At 37.5% G+C, this 17,841-nt stretch overlaps 1 protein-coding gene across 1 annotated transcript in view; it reads left to right on the top strand.

Annotated features, from left to right (window-relative positions):
• Positions 1-16,684, top strand: part of LOC137265885 (uncharacterized) — a 37,005-nt gene extending 20,321 nt beyond the window's left edge. The window contains exons 12-23 of the mRNA XM_067801345.1: positions 3,723-3,864; positions 3,991-4,082; positions 6,612-6,817; positions 7,444-7,554; positions 7,801-7,945; positions 8,447-8,602; positions 9,645-9,671; positions 11,895-12,110; positions 12,533-12,636; positions 13,213-13,534; positions 13,810-13,967; positions 14,486-16,684. Of these exons, the coding sequence (XP_067657446.1) occupies positions 3,723-3,864; positions 3,991-4,082; positions 6,612-6,817; positions 7,444-7,554; positions 7,801-7,945; positions 8,447-8,602; positions 9,645-9,671; positions 11,895-12,110; positions 12,533-12,636; positions 13,213-13,534; positions 13,810-13,967; positions 14,486-14,720 (1,914 nt within the window). The 3' untranslated portion in view covers positions 14,721-16,684. The remainder of the gene's footprint in view (positions 1-3,722; positions 3,865-3,990; positions 4,083-6,611; positions 6,818-7,443; positions 7,555-7,800; positions 7,946-8,446; positions 8,603-9,644; positions 9,672-11,894; positions 12,111-12,532; positions 12,637-13,212; positions 13,535-13,809; positions 13,968-14,485) is intronic.
• The last annotated feature ends 1,157 nt before the right edge of the window (positions 16,685-17,841 follow it).

Below are 17,841 nucleotides of genomic sequence, written 5' to 3'. Positions count from 1 at the left end.
ACATTCATCATTGTTGTTTATCACCAAGACAACATTCATCATTGTTGTATATCACCAAGACAACATTCATCATTGTTGTTTATCACCAAGACAACATACATCATTGTTGTTTATCACCAAGACAACATTCATCATTGTTGTATATCACCAAGACAACATTCATCATTGTTGTTTATCACCAAGACAACATACATCATTGTTGTTTATCACCAAGACAACATACATCATTGTTGTTTATCACCAAGACAACATTCATCATTGTTGTTTATCACCAAGACAACATTCATCATTGTTGTTTATCACCAAGACAACATACATCATTGTTGTATATCACCAAGACAACATTCATCATTGTTGTTTATCACCAAGACAACATTCATCATTGTTGTTTATCACCAAGACAACATTCATCATTGTTGTTTATCACCAAGACAACATTCATCATTGTTGTTTATCACCAAGACAACATTCATCATTGTTGTTTATCACCAAGACAACATTCATCATTGTTGTTTATCACCAAGACAACATTCATCATTGTTGTTTATCACCAAGACAACATTCATCATTGTTGTATATCACCAAGACAACATTCATCATTGTTGTTTATCACCAAGACAACATACATCATTGTTGTTTATCACCAAGACAACATACATCATTGTTGTTTATCACCAAGACAACATACATCATTGTTGTATATCACCAAGACAACATTCATCATTGTTGTTTATCACCAAGACAACATACATCATTGTTGTTTATCACCAAGACAACATACATCATTGTTGTTTATCACCAAGACAACATACATCATTGTTGTTTATCACCAAGACAACATACATCATTGTTGTTTATCACCAAGACAACATTCATCATTGTTGTTTATCACCAAGACAACATTCATCATTGTTGTTTATCACCAAGACAACATACATCATTGTTGTTTATCACCAAGACAACATACATCATTGTTGTTTATCACCAAGACAACATTCATCATTGTTGTATATCACCAAGACAACATTCATCATTGTTGTTTATCACCAAGACAACATTCATCATTGTTGTATATCACCAAGACAACATTCATCATTGTTGTTTATCACCAAGACAACATACATCATTGTTGTTTATCACCAAGACAACATACATCATTGTTGTTTATCACCAAGACAACATACATCATTGTTGTTTATCACCAAGACAACATTCATCATTGTTGTTTATCACCAAGACAACATACATCATTGTTGTTTATCACCAAGACAACATACATCATTGTTGTTTATCACCAAGACAACATACATCATTGTTGTTTATCACCAAGACAACATTCATCATTGTTGTTTATCACCAAGACAACATTCATCATTGTTGTTTATCACCAAGACAACATTCATCATTGTTGTATATCACCAAGACAACATTCATCATTGTTGTTTATCACCAAGACAACATACATCATTGTTGTTTATCACCAAGACAACATACATCATTGTTGTATATCACCAAGACAACATTCATCATTGTTGTTTATCACCAAGACAACATACATCATTGTTGTTTATCACCAAGACAACATACATCATTGTTGTTTATCACCAAGACAACATACATCATTGTTGTTTATCACCAAGACAACATACATCATTGTTGTTTATCACCAAGACAACATTCATCATTGTTGTTTATCACCAAGACAACATTCATCATTGTTGTTTATCACCAAGACAACATACATCATTGTTGTTTATCACCAAGACAACATTCATCATTGTTGTATATCACCAAGACAACATTCATCATTGTTGTTTATCACCAAGACAACATACATCATTGTTGTTTATCACCAAGACAACATACATCATTGTTGTTTATCACCAAGACAACATACATCATTGTTGTTTATCACCAAGACAACATTCATCATTGTTGTATATCACCAAGACAACATTCATCATTGTTGTTTATCACCAAGACAACATACATCATTGTTGTTTATCACCAAGACAACATTCATCATTGTTGTATATCACCAAGACAACATTCATCATTGTTGTTTATCACCAAGACAACATACATCATTGTTGTTTATCACCAAGACAACATTCATCATTGTTGTATATCACCCAGACAACATTCATCATTGTTGTATATCACCCAGACAACATTCATCATTGTTGTATATCACCCAGACAACATTCATCATTGTTGTTTATCACCAAGACAACATACATCATTGTTGTTTATCACCAAGACAACATTCATCATTGTTGTTTATCACCAAGACAACATTCATCATTGTTGTTTATCACCAAGACAACATACATCATTGTTGTTTATCACCAAGACAACATTCATCATTGTTGTATATCACCCAGACAACATTCATCATTGTTGTATATCACCAAGACAACATTCATCATTGTTGTTTATCACCAAGACAACATACATCATTGTTGTTTATCACCAAGACAACATTCATCATTGTTGTTTATCACCAAGACAACATTCATCATTGTTGTTTATCACCAAGACAACATACATCATTGTTGTTTATCACCAAGACAACATTCATCATTGTTGTTTATCACCAAGACAACATACATCATTGTTGTTTATCACCAAGACAACATACATCATTGTTGTTTATCACCAAGACAACATTCATCATTGTTGTATATCACCAAGACAACATTCATCATTGTTTGTATCATGTTATTAATGATGTAGATCACAAGGAACATTTCATTGTCTCATCGTGTACATAACATTATACGTTACTCTATATCACCCAGGTAGTTATTGTTTAGTTTTTCAGTCAGATCATGTCATCCTAGGATAATTAGCTTAAATTTTCTATCACCTACACAAGAGGATATCATTTATGCATGTCGAAACACTAAAAACTGTTGTCCTTGTTATTATACAAATAATGTGTTATCACTATGCACACTATAACAACTACACACTATAACAACAAATAAACATCAAGATAACATCTTTGTTAGCTATCACTCATATGACATATTATTATTTCTTATATCATCCAAATTTGTTATATCAAAATACCAAAATTGTTATTTCTTATATCACTATGGTTGCAAGTAATTCTATATCACTGATCAAACTATAACACCAATAGAATCTTGTCATTCACCAGGGGTTTATAGGCAAGATAATATGTTATCATTGTTATATCAGCTAGGCAATTTATTATTTCATATTTCTGAACAAGAAGCTTTCAGAGATGCATTACATCTCACAAACACTGTTATCATTATCATGTATCATATTGAACGCATGTTATCATCTTCCTATATCCAGATTACATCAGTGTTGTTGATCACTAAGATGATATGTTATCATTGACCTATATCACCCAGATATGTGTTTTTTTAAATTTCTTATATCACTTTAATAACATATTATCGTTATTGTTTATCACCCAGATAACTTGTCATAATTGCCATATCTCAACTATATAGCATGTTTCCACTGCCATATATCACCCAGATAGCATGTTCTTTGGACGCATAACCGAGACGTCTTTCACTGCAGCATATGATTTAGATAACATGTTATCAAATATGATCTGGATAACATGTTATTGTCATATATCACCGAGATTGCATGTATATTTCCCATATATAACCTAGATGGTTATCGCGACAGTGCTTCACACAGACAACGTGTTATCCTATGTTGTATATCACCAGGAGCAGGAGGAAGATAACCAGGACCTCCTGCAGGAGAGGTTACTGGCCATCAACCAGCAGCTATCAGTACAGAGGAAGGAGAGGAAGACTTCACAGAAGTTCTATAAGAAGCTCACCGAGCCTGCCTTCAAGGCAGAGAAAGGTAATTCCTCAGAGGTAGCCTCTCTCACTCTAGCAGTACAAACTCATTCAGTTTTCATTCATTTGGTCATTTACTGAAATACAGGCATAAATGTCACCATTATTTTTGTGTCCTTGGTTCTTCCAGGTGTGGATCAAAAGACCAGTCAGGTGCTGAAGAATTTGTCTGAGATGACCAAGAAGATACGGTTCCTGGAACTCTGCAAGACACATTTACAAGTGAGTGCCAGATGTATTTTCATTATCAGTGTGCACGCCACTCTTTGTTCATGTCATTGCTAATTGAATAGTCTGACTTTATGGATAACAACTCAATGCTTATTGCACCATGATGTTTATATGTTGATTCTTGCACCATTATCAAGCTGACTACAACCATGTCATAATCAGTATAGACACATAGTATATCTTGACAAAAAAGTTGTTATCTTTAAAGCTGCAATCTTTATTATTTGTATATATAGGCATTAGGTATGTGGCAAGGTTACACATTTGAATAACAAAATTTAACAGGATTTGAAATAAATACATAACCATGATTCTATATATCTTTACTCCAACATATAAACACGATAAGGAATACATTCCGAGTCACAGGGAAATGGGAGCATTTACAACTTGTGACCTAACCAGTGGTTTGTTATTATTGTCATTAAGCAACACAATAACCACGGTCCAGGTAGTCCTTTAGGTACCTGGTTAAAATCCAACCCAAGTACCCAAGGGCCCAAGTACACAAGCCCTGAGACAGTGTACTGGGTAATGATATCTTGTTATACCCCCAACTCCAATCTCCGGTCTAGTAGTTAAAGTGTCGCATGATAGATCCTGGTTGATTGCTCACATTGATACGTGCTTAGCTTCCATGACTGTCCTCTGTTCCTGTCCTGTTACATACACATCGGTGAGCAATATCATGAATCACAGAGTATTCATATAAACCTACATGACTTGACATTTCTGCTATATTGCAACCATAGGCTCCTCTTAATCACACATCAGTGAACACAACGGAAATGATGAGGCTGTGTGTGAGATGTGATTGTGCACCAGTCTGGTATGTCATGAGTGATAATACACTCTGAGTCTCATGGGGATGAATGAGTATAGCAGTATACCAGCAATATCATCCCGGGGACCACCAGAAATGGGCTTCACACATTTTACCCATGTGGGGAATCAAACCCAGGTCTTCAGTGTGATGTGCAAACACTGTTACCTCTAGACTACCTCACCGTCCTTCTCACTGTAATATGGGTTCACATATGTTCTCAGGTGTGGAATCAAACCCAGGTCTTCAGAGTGATGTGCAAACACTGTTACCTCTAGACTACCTCACCGTCCTTCTCACTGTAATATGGGTTCACATATGTTCTCAGGTGTGGAATCAAACCCAGGTCTTCAGAGTGATGTGCAAACACTGTTACCTCTGGGCTACCTTACTGTCCTTCTCACTGTAATATGGGTTCACAGGTCTCAGGTGTCTCTTGTTGTGATATTGCCGTAACAATGCAGTAATAACGCGATAAGCAGCCTTAAACTAAACTTACTCATTTACATATGTTCTTGACCGTCCTGACGGGAACAGTGATTTATTTTCAAACAACACTCTTACTCAAGATTTGCTATTCCAGAAAATATGAAAAAGAATTGGCTGTGTTTCTTTAAAGACACATTTGTTTTAGAAAAAACACATTTTGGACCTTAATACTCTCATTACTTCCTTTAAGAGTGTGATAACATCTTTCTTTTTGCACACACAAAAAAATAAATTATTCTTTTTAACTCCAAAGAGAATTTCAATGATTCCGTTTCTCTAAGAGGTCCTCCTTTAAGCATTACCAAGCCCTTCCTGCATGGCTACTAGAAGTTTTGGCTGTATACTGGCTCTGACATCATGTGTATCTATATGCCAGAGTGTGTGTCGTGTCTGACACAGGAAGTGACATTCCCTGGGGACTGTCATGTTCATTTCCACCTCAAGAACCACACAGGTCAACAAGGTCATATGGACAAATATCTGTAATACCAGTCCGATATCATCAGTCGTCTTAATGGCCTCATGAAGTAGTATTTCCGGTTCAGTTAATTAGTTGAGGTATTAGCTTGAAATGGGAGAATTCTCCCCAAAACTAATTGCAGCTTATCAACTAGCATCTGCTTCTACTTTTCTAATATTCTCTATTGTTGCTGAAGTAAATGGTTAACTGTTTTCACTCAGTGTCCAGTGTGTTTGTTCAAGGCAGTGTTTGTTGTTGTAGCTGTAATTCACTAGTATCATTGTAACATTAGTATAAAGTCTGAAGAGTGAGTGAGTTAGTTTAGGTTTTATGCAGCTTTTAGCAATAATCCAGTAATATCAAGGCAGGGAACACCAGAAATGGGTTTCACACATTTTGCCCATGTGGGGAATTAAACCTGGTTCATCGTCATGACAAGTGAATGCCTTAACCACCAGCTTACTTCACTACCTCTGAAGAAATTCATTAACTTAGATATGAGAAGTTAAGTGTGAAGTGGTCCTGACAAACCAATGTCAGAATTCATTTTCACTTCATACATATATTGACATTCAATGATTTACTGTTCAGTAAGTGTTAGACTCACACACGCGTACATGCTCGCTTACTCACTCACTCACTCACTCAGCTATAATCCAGCAATATTGTGGTACCTGGCACAACCTCGAGTAAGGATGCAGTCGTTGTAAGCATTGTTGTAGTTGTTGATGTAAGCGTCGTGTTGCAGATGTTGCTGACAGAGCTGTATGGACTGGACCGATCGTACCTGTACAGTCTGCTTGTATCCCCTGACAACAAGCCGCTGGTGCTCCAGCCCTACACCGAGAACCCTTCCCTGCAGTTCCAGCCCTTGCGTGAACCCCAGAGCGGGTGTGAGGTGCAGGTCTTACATGCAGGGGACCCAAAGGGTCTCTTGGCCTATCTCTTCACTTCGTGAGTAACTTCAATTTAGTGGCAGCAAGAGTTGTATGATCCCAAGGGAGTTGAGATTGATAATATGATCTGACTGACATCCAATGATCAAGAGAACCATATACCAGCACCTTGAGCAAGCACTAGATGCAGGGATATGTGCGCTATGTAAATATCCTGTAATAATAGTAATAATAATAATTATTCAATATAGATTACTACAATGCCTTGACAATCATTTTTATTTTTTTATTACTGTGAAAATGATCATAACAGGATACCAGTAAGTGATAGGACATCACATGCTTAATGTTTTCTTTATCCATCATATCCTGTGAAGCATTTTCATTATGAAAGAAGAAGAGATGCACACTATTTCTTTCTTTGGATATTGGAGGATGGATGTTGACTCTTGCTTCTGTACCTGAAAATATTGCATTCTGAATCACAGAGGATGACACAGCCTTTTTGCAAACACCTAGAGTCATCTCTTATTTTCAGTTATCGATTTATATCATTTTTATAGCTATTCTTCCCTCTACAGCAAACATAATGTGTTTCCTGGGATTGTCAAGCTTGGGTATTCTTTTACTCTGACATTCTATGTCTAAGTGGTGCAGTACCTGAGTTGGTGTGTTGTGTTGCAGGTCTGCCCTGAGTGACGGCTATATCCACCAGTTTCTCTACACTTTCCGCTACTTCCTGGCTCCAGAGCAGCTGTTCGACTTCATCCGCACACGTTACATTGCCGCCTGCAGGTATACCTTACACTTTCTAGCCATTCCAATACATGAATCTTATGTCATCAACATGTTGTCTTTAAGGAGGGGCTCTAATGACTGAGTCTTGGGTCTCGTGGAGGGAGTGTCTGCCTAGTGTAGAAGTTGAGGCTCAAAATACGGCCTCCTCATGCAAGGAGTGGGTTCAGATAAAGATTGTTATTGTGCCAAGCCAATAAAGTCTGAGATGTCAACATTTTACTGTGAATGCAAATGATATTTCAGATCGAACCAATCAGACCGCAATGTTGTGAGAGTGATGCATCGTGCTGTTGACCTACTCCACTTCTGGCTGGAAGGATTCTACTCCATTGACTTTGAGAAAAACAATGCTCTCTGGCAGAGGCTGGAAGCATTTGTCAGGGAACATGTACGTACACACCATTATTAGTACCAAGTGACAGTACGTGTGTACCTTTAGAAAAACAATACTCTCAAACAAAGGCTAACCAGGAAATTGTCAGGGAACAAACCAAGGGAAGGTGACACTAGTCCAGACTTGTCATAATTCTTGCTAATCAACATGTGGTGACTTTGAATGTCAGGTATGAAAACTGTTTTGCTGACTTTTAGATGATAATAAACATAAAACTACAGATTAGTGTAGGAATTACCAATTTTTGTGCATGCTATCAGCTTCACAATTTGTGTTTTTAAAGTCCATTCAGTTTAATACAGTTAAAGGGCAAACAATTGCCATCTGTCTATGTTATAGTTATCATTACATTCCTATATATTTGTGTATAAACAATGCCCCATACAGAGCCTGTAGTTGTCAGGGAATATGTACATGAATATGATACTAGCAAGGTACAACTGTTAACATATCAAGACAAAGACAGGTGGACCAAATAGTTCATGTTTTATGCAGGTGAACTCCTCCGACCCAGACAGCGGGAGTAGTTTACGGAAGTTGATGCAGGCATGTCAGCATGGCCCCTTCTCAGAGCTACTCGGGGAAACCATCGGAGAGATAGAGGACAACGACAAAACTACCTGCTTCGTCCGTCTGGAGACGTCCAAGAAGGTAAGATCACATGCCATACGTCACATAACACTTTAACAAATAGCTTCATATGTGGTTGGCACCTTTATTCATTTGTCAGAATATAATTCGCTACTGATGTATGTTGTGAAAAGATTTATATCAGTCTGTGATGTTTGTTATTGTTACACTAGTTTGAAATTCTTACTCTTCCTCTCTCAGCACCAGATTTGTTTTGCATTATTGCCACAAAAGTGGTAACATTTTTGTGTGTTTTGAAGTTTTGTGTTACATCTATAAGTGTCTTATTCAAATAAATGTGAAGCACTTTCATATTAATAGTAATTAACCAGTAATTCTGGCACACACTGTTGGTTGTGTCTTCTATGAATGGAACACATGTATCTGTACTATATCACAGATCTGCATATCAGCACCTGTTACAACCTTATACTACTTGCCATGTTCTCTTGAATATTTATTCAATATTTCAGCATTTGCCACAACATGAATATCATCCTCACATGTTTTTTGTCCACATTTATATATCCATTTCACTGTTTCTGACAGAAAGCTGTAATATGGTGAAATTTATGTTAACACAAACATAAGTTTCATTTATCTCTAAGGCCATCCGGACCCTTGCAGACTCTGCAGTGTCTGTGCAGACTTTCATCGGAATGTTTGTCTCTAACCAGTGACCCACATACATTGATCCTGGTGAATGGTTAGAGTTAAAATTTTGCAACCCAGAGATAACTAACTGAATCAGGTGGTCACCTTCTCCCAGTTCTGTAGATCAGTTCTGCTAAAGTCAGTCACAAGATTGTCTGGTCCAGACTTAGTAGTTTACAGGAAGCTGCCTTATAGTTGAAAAATTGCAGAGTGCCGTATCAAACAGCAAACAAATCGTGACTTTATGATGTTTTCCTACGTTTAAATGCTTAACGACTCCTGGAAACAGTATTGGGCAAATATGGGCAAAATGACATGACCTGTCCAGTAATCAGTACGAGGATCATACTCATGTGGAACATGTATGTGTTGTGTTTCTCAAGTGTAAACTTCCTCCTTGAATCTGTAGCGAAGCCGAGCGGAGATGCTAGAGGAGGTAAACAGTGAAGCTTGTGCTGTAGTCAGTCTGACTTACCTCCTGGTCTGTGCATGCTGTCTGCATGTCGTACTTTTGTAGCTTGATGCTGCTGCTGCAACAACTAACTTCTTAAATCATCTGCTTGGAAATTGTAATCTCTGAAGTCTTTATATATCTGTTGTCTGTGAATGTGTGTTCAAGCAGGTTTATTAGCTCCATAGGGTTTCATCAAAGTAGTAAATGTCTGAGACCAGCTTCACTGTAGGCTTAGCTTGCACATCATGTTGATCAATTATCATATAACTGGCAAACTGTTAAGATGGGTGTTAAAACTCACCCACTCACTCACTCACTTGATACTGAGTATGAATATATTGCCTTTTTAATTGGGTTTTTAATGTACTGATATTACAATACTCATTTTTTTCATACTTTACATTTGAAGTTTTATAAATATTAATACATGTGATATTGTTTGGGTTCAGATGTGGGTACAATCCTGCATAGCCTTGACTCCTTATGCATGTCTCCCTCCCAGTAATTCACTCATAGCATGTAGTGAAAGTATGTATATTGTTGTTTATGGGGCAAACTGTCATGGGTGGGTGCTTCACAGAATAGCCTGCTGTTACTTAAAGTTTGAATATCATGTGTTCCCCTTGTGTCAGTGTGTTCAGGGAGTGGTTGGATAGCCTAGTGGGTGTGCTGAATTCCTGGGTTTGATTCCCAGATACAGTATGACAGCCATTCTATCCACGCTGTAGGGACTTGTACCTTTTGTTTCCATGTACCCTCTGTGCAGAGTACCAAGTGATACTGTATTTGGCAGTGCCATAACCCACAGGCAAACTGTAGCGTAAATGTTGTTGCGCAGCGCAGAGAAAATGACCAGTCTTCATGTATGCGATATATGAAGACTGGTCATATTCTCTAAGCTGCGCAACCACACTTGTGCTACAGTTTGCCTGTGCATAACCCTATGCTCATAATATCAGTCACTGGATTGTCTGATAATGATTCATCAATATATAGACAGAATGGTGCCAAGACAACTTGAATAAAAATCAGCATCAGTAACATACAGTATTAATAACATTCAGTATCAATAACATACAATATGTGGCGCCATACTGATACACTTATGTTCTACTACTTTACTCAACAGTTCTGCTAAAAACACTAGCCATCAATAACATCACTGCAGTTTTCTCTATCATATTCAACATTTCAGCTGAATCACACTTTCATCATGATTATTTTCTCATAATTACCAAATCATCCGACATTCACATCAGCTTCTTCCTTTAACTGGGCAGCATGGTAGCCTAGTGGTTAATGCTTGTGCAGCTCATACTTAAGGCAGTGGGTTTGATTCCTTGTATGGTTACAACATGGGAAGTCCAGCTCTGTTATGCCATGCTTGGTCATATTGCTAGAATACTGCTATTTGCTCACTTCATAACTCACTTATTCAGTATATACTTGGTCATGAAAGTTTATTCATTTCCTCACTACAAGTATTGACAAGTATTAGCTGAGCCAGCGCAATGAACGTGTTTGTGACAGGCAGGTTGGGCAAGTAATCTGGATGAATACACTTGGTTGCTACAGGTAGTTTGGCGATTAAGCACATGCAATACATGCTGATCAAGATGTGAAATCCATACCACTACTGTTTAACACATGTATCGTAGAGCATTTTAGTTCAGCAAACCACCACCACAACACGATTCACACAAGGAAATTGAACTTTTCAGTATTTAGACGAAAACGTGTTTTCCTCTTGTTTCAAATGGAATGTTCTGGAGGGCGTTCCCACATGTGCAAATTGGGGTCATTTGTTAGGTCATGGCTCATCTAATTCTTGTCAAGCAGTAAAACATGATTTTGACTGTAGCAAAACTGATTTTATTTTCAACACCAAAGTGAGTATTTAAATGATGCTAATTGTCATTTTCCTGACATAGACATTATGAAACAATGTGCAGTCAGATCAAATCAATTACCTAAATATTGATACCTTTAAGACTTCATTAACATATTAATGCAGTACTTTCCTGAAAATAACTGATTTGAATGATAGATGAAAACCACTTATATTTACGGCACCTCCAGATATTTTATGAAACCATTGTAAATAAGAGGGTCATTATCATCCTGTACATGTTTGTCTATAAACTTAATTAATCTAGTCATAAGACATGTTTGCCCATTACATAAAATACCTTTTTTATATTTCAGTGGGACTCTTTTCGATCAGGGACAAAGGTGAAGGTCACTCCCAAACCCCGCCCGAGTCTACCTGACCTCAGCATGGATATGGAAAAGTTCCGAAAGGCGCAGAGTATGATGGACATCAGTGCTGCTCCAACCACATTTACACGACGGGCAGACGCATTCTCCATGATGGATTTCTCACCCAGCACCCTTGCTGAACAACTTACTCTGATGGAACAGGTAGGCTTCTTCAGGATTGAAGGGTCATATCTGCTGTGTTGGGTGTCCTCTAGAACAACCACTGTGTGTTGGTTACCTTTGCCTCAATGATGCTGCAGGCTTGCATGTGTGACCTGTATGTGACCTACAAGGATCTATCCACAGAACTCTCTTTGTTGTTCATCAAGCTAGCCTCTAAACACCTTTCAAAGAAGTCATATGAGACCAGTTTGATATGTGTGAAATATGTGTGACCTGTGTGATATGTGTGACCTATATGTGACCTGTGTGATATGTGTGACCTGTTTGATATGTGCGACCTATATGTATGTGACCTGTTTGATATGTGTGACCTATATGTGACCTATTTGATATGTGTGACCTGTTTGATATATGTGACATGTTTGATATGTGTGACCTATATGTGACTCATGGTGTTTCAGGACCTATTCATGCTGACCCACCCTGTCCATTACCTCAACTCCAAGGCCCAGGGTGTGGGGGTATCACTGTCCATGCCGGGGATGAGAACGCCGTCCATGCAGAGGTGAGCAATTTCTTCAGCACAATACACACACAGGTCCATGCACCTGAAAATCCATATCAATGCTGTCACTCGTGAAACATTGAAATGAATACAACTGGTAGATTGTTGATAGGAGAGTATAAATGTTTGAGTTAAGTAATCCCTTTTGTGATACTGAGCACATATAGCTATGATCATATAATCTGTGTTAAAACCTTTGAGTCCATTGGCCCAAAACTGGATTGTAATTTCATGTTTATTTCATTCCAAAATCATGATATCTAAACTAATTTGTTGAGCATGCTAAATTGAACATAATTTTGCCTGACTCTGGTTTTGATTTTGTTGCTAAAATTCCAGATTAGATATGCTGATTCAATGTTTATGTTCATAGTGGAACTTAACTCAGGTCTCAGGTTTTCCTTCATCATGTGATGTGTGATGACAGTGACATAAGATACAGGGGGTTTAGTGACACCTTGAACAGAATTTGAATAAGTCATCAGTGTGTTGCCAGAGAGTCTGCATTCTTGGACTATTAAACTTTGTGCCCTTTTGGAACATTTCTGTTGGTAACGAATGTCTGTTATTTTACAGGAAGAACCGGGAACCTGAAGTGACAAGTCTGTTTGTTTCCGACACAAAGTTTGACTCTGTTATTCAGCGCATTATTTCCTACAACCAAGAACTTGCCCACTGGGTCGCAGCTGAGATTGTCACGTGCACATCGACCAAGAGTCAGAGTGTCATCTTGAACAAGTTCATCCAGGTGGCGCAGCTGTGTGCCGAGATTCGCAACTTCTCTACATGTCTGGCCATCTTGGATGGCCTAGAGAACCTCATCGTGCGTCAGCTGCCTGCGTGGAAGAGTCTGCCATCAAAATGTGGCGGCATCATGGACGACCTGGAGAAAATCAAAGTAAGTGTCCTTGTGAGAATGTTATTCCCCTGTCAGCAGTGTGTTACATCTGACCAAGCATTGTCCATTCTTAGTTTTTAGTCACTGGAGGTATTTCCAGTTTACACTTATCAGTAGGTGCACAGAGTATGTGAGGCTTGTCGGATTTGAAAACTTGATGGCTGAGGAGGCGAGGTTGATGACATGTTGCCTATCTCTGAGAGTATGGGTTTAAATCTCAAAAAGGAGGTATAAAAATTAATTAAGTCTGAACTGTTTCTTTCCTCCATCTTTAGGTTCAAGTCAAAGGAGAACAGAGCTGCCTGATGAAGGAGAAAGACAGCCATCTTTGTCCCACAATTCCCTCTGTTCTGTACTTCCTGTTACATGTACAGCAGCTGGAGATTGGGAGTTTTCAGCTGGCCAATGGCATGTACAAGTGGAATAAGATGAGGTTGGTACACGCTTTACATTCACTTTAATTCATGTTATTTCTCTCTTGTTCTTAAATGGAATGGGATCAGGCTTGCCAACTTGGTTGACACATGCCATATACTGATAGCATAGATTGAAAACTGTGCTATTGATCAAAGGATTGTCAGATCCAGATTTTATTATTTACAGACCATCGCCATGTAGCTGTAATATGGCTGAGTATGGCACTAAACAACAAACAAACTAATGGTGAATGTTAAAGTTCTTAAAGTAAGCAATAGTGAGGGTGTCTCCGTGTCCTCCTTCTGAACACCGAATATCAAACATGAGTCTCATCTGAGAGTTAATATCAGATTAATTATCAATAATCAAATCTCACTCTGCAAGGGCACTATGTCAGTCACAGACAAAAACCAATAGAAGGTCATGAAAGGGTTCATTGGCAGTTAAGTGAAACACATAAACTGCATGTATGAAATGTACACAGTCATTTGTTTAATGTTGAGTCTACAGATGAAATGCTTGCATTTGTATCAGATCCATCTGTCAGATGATAGACCAGATCCGGGTGTTCCGTGAGAATGAGTTCTTGTTTGAGCCAGACGAGACACTCCAGGACACCATTCACCAGAGGATCGTGGACTTCAGTGAACAAGATCTACACACTGTTGCATCCAATAATGATGCCAACTTCAGGAAAATAACAGCTGGCGGACTTTCTGGTGTCTTTAAGAAGGTCAAGGACAAACTGCAGTCAAAGGGAGAGAAGTGAGAGAGTAGCAGTTGTGTGTTTCAAGGCTGATGTGACCTTGAGGACTGAGATGCTTAAGATGAGTAGTAGTACAGCAATAGAAGTGCTCTGTGTCTTCAGGAAGCAGCTAGTGTGGAACCGATCACATTCATGACTGATATGTCCTTGTGTGAAGCATACAAGGACATTCAGATAATGATGTCACCAGGGAAGTTGTAAGACAACTCCGACACTGACAGTAACGTGACTGAATCGAGCATGTACCAGTATGTTACTTCTTAATACCACATGTGTTGATATGTTCCAAATGTTGACACTGGTGACAAATGTCAAGATTCCACCAATATTCCATTCCAGTGTCAATATTCCAATCCATACAGATATTCTTACATTTGTCAATGTTGACAAATCTGAACAAGCACTGACATTCCTGTATGCCCACATTTCTGCATGTGTCAACATTTCTGTTCAAGTTAATGTTCCTATGTCTGTCAACAACTTAACAAATAGTGTTGAAGTTCCTACAGGAGTCAATGTTCCTGTTCCTCTTCATGTCCTGGGAACAACTTATAAGCAAGTGTTGAAGTTCCAGCGTTGTAGGACACTTCACATATCTACATGTGTCAATGTTCCCTGACAAATCAACATTCCTTCATGTGATGACGTTCATACATAAGTATATGTGTATTGACGTATGTGTTGTTCCTATACATTAATATTGTGTTGGACAACTGAAGAAACTTGGAGAACCTACAATACAAACTCGGTTTAGACTCGAGCCAGTAATAAACAACACCCATGTGCCACAATGATCCTAGAACTGTATACAGTAGGACTAGAACATCCAACATACAGTAGGACTAGAACATCCAACATACAGTAGGACTAGAACATCCAACATACAGTAGGACTAGAACATCCAACATACAGTAGGACTAGAACATCCAACATACAGTAGGACTAGAACATCCATACGATGTGTTTAGTCAGTTGATGTTCATACATGGTAGACAGAATCAGCAAGAGAATCACAGATATGTCCCATTCTTGCAAGAGAATCACAGATATGTCCCATTCTTGCAAGAGAATCACAGATATGTCCCATTCTTATAAGAGAATCATAGATATGCCCCAAAGGAGAATCACAGATGTATCACATACTCTACTCAAGTGTGAAAAGATACCTCAAGTGTTAATACAAAAAAATCATATTCTCACAAAAATTCATTCACTATTATACAGACAAATATCTGACAGTATTATATTCTTTAAAACATTATGACTTTATGCAATGTTTGCATTATGAAAAGTATGACCTTTTTATTCTTGGAGAAACTGTGCTTTCTTATAAATGTACTTAATTCCTTATATTCAGCCATATCTTATCAAGCATTCGTTGGAATCATTTAAAACTGTGTAAAGCTGAACATGAAAACCTCCTCCGTGTCATTGTTTCCATGAACTTCAAATCTTTGATGGTCTAGACATTAGACATTACTTTTATTACATTGATTCAGAAATTATCCTATTAGTTTACAAACCAATGCTGCAGACTTGGAACTCTTTATGGAGCTCTGAGCAGGGCTAAATAATTCACCATATTTCTTGCCCTTTTTATACAGAAATGTGAAATATTATAAAATATTTAATGTGAGTTCTGCTGCATTATGGGCAGAGCTTTACTTACTGACTTCCACAGTGACCTCTAGTGTAATTAGAATGTTGTTGTAGCATACAGAGTTGATGTAGGTAGATCAAAGGATGTACAAGAGAGATACAGCTGAAGCAACTTCCTAGTGAACTGTATTCAATCAAAGGATCATAGTCAGAATTACAGCTGTTAGTCTTTCATAAGTGTAAAAATGTATTTCTATTTATTTTATTCTTAACTCAATGTAAATAACTTAAAAGGCCAGAAAAAATTCTATACTTTTGTTCTAAGGATGATAGACGTGTAATTGATTAAAAATAAGTGTTTTACTGTATTTTTGTTTGTTTTCATTTTAAGCATTTGATTTATGAAGGTGACAATTTCCAGGGATCCCTGACATGTTGTTTCTTACAGTTGTTGATGACAATTGTAAACAATAAACTGGACTTGGTTCTGTCTAATCGAATGATTATTTATCTTGGGATGGGAGAGGTCATTATAGGATAGTTTGGTATTTGCTAACTGTCCCTTGATTCTTTATGCAACTTTTTTTTAAATGCTCCCAGTCACTGTTAGATATGTTTAGAGATGTTAAAGTCTGTTGTATTAGTTGTTGATAGTATGTTGTTTATATTTTGATTATCAAATCATAATTACTTTATTTATTTTTGCAATACGCAATTTGTATATATTTTTACTTAAGTTATATTGGAATCAATTCAAATCTGTTTAGACTTTTATTCACTGGTTTATAATGCTGATGTTTCATCCAGTATGAATCACAAGTGGACTTCTGTTATCTGAACATTCCAGAGGGTTGGAAAGAATTGAGGTTTGGGTTAGGGTTTACAGTTATTGAATAAAGTACCATGATAAAAGTGGAATACTTACATGAAATTAATACTTGTCATTAAGGTGCAGGGTTTTTAATCATTTTTGGAACTTGTCTTTATAATCTTCTTTATAATCATTTCCTTACCAAAATATTTTCTGTCATCATCAGACCTTCATGGGTAAGCATGTACAAATGTACAATATCCATAAATGCATACATTTCCTTTCTAGTTGTATGGTTTGCCAAAACATTGAGAATAAACTGAAAACGAGCAAATTCTAGTCTAGAATTATTGGACAAGTCTAGATTTCCTCAGCTCTGATGCTAAGACTGGTTGCTGGATCCTGTTTGATTTTATTAAGAAGTTAAAAGCTCTGGGTCCAAATGACAGTCTACAGGATGAAAGTTTTGTCTACAAACCAATGGCTAGCTTGGTTTCAGAAAGAAGGAGTAATGAGAACATTCTTCTTTGCATAACAGTATTTATAAGTATCATCACTGCATCACGTGCCAAAGCCTGTGTGATGTACACCAGCTTCCATGTCTGACCATCTACACAGGTAGTGCTTATTGCATACACAGACTATTTATTGTATTCATTGGTTGACTGAAAATTGTTTCCATACACCGTACCATTATACCATATCCGAGGTTGC

This window comes from Haliotis asinina, chromosome 15 (assembly GCF_037392515.1).
Source record: "Haliotis asinina isolate JCU_RB_2024 chromosome 15, JCU_Hal_asi_v2, whole genome shotgun sequence".
In the NCBI taxonomy this organism is placed as follows: domain Eukaryota; kingdom Metazoa; phylum Mollusca; class Gastropoda; order Lepetellida; family Haliotidae; genus Haliotis; species Haliotis asinina.
Note: the sequence above shows the minus strand (reverse complement) of the source record. Positions and strands in the feature narration are given on the sequence as shown.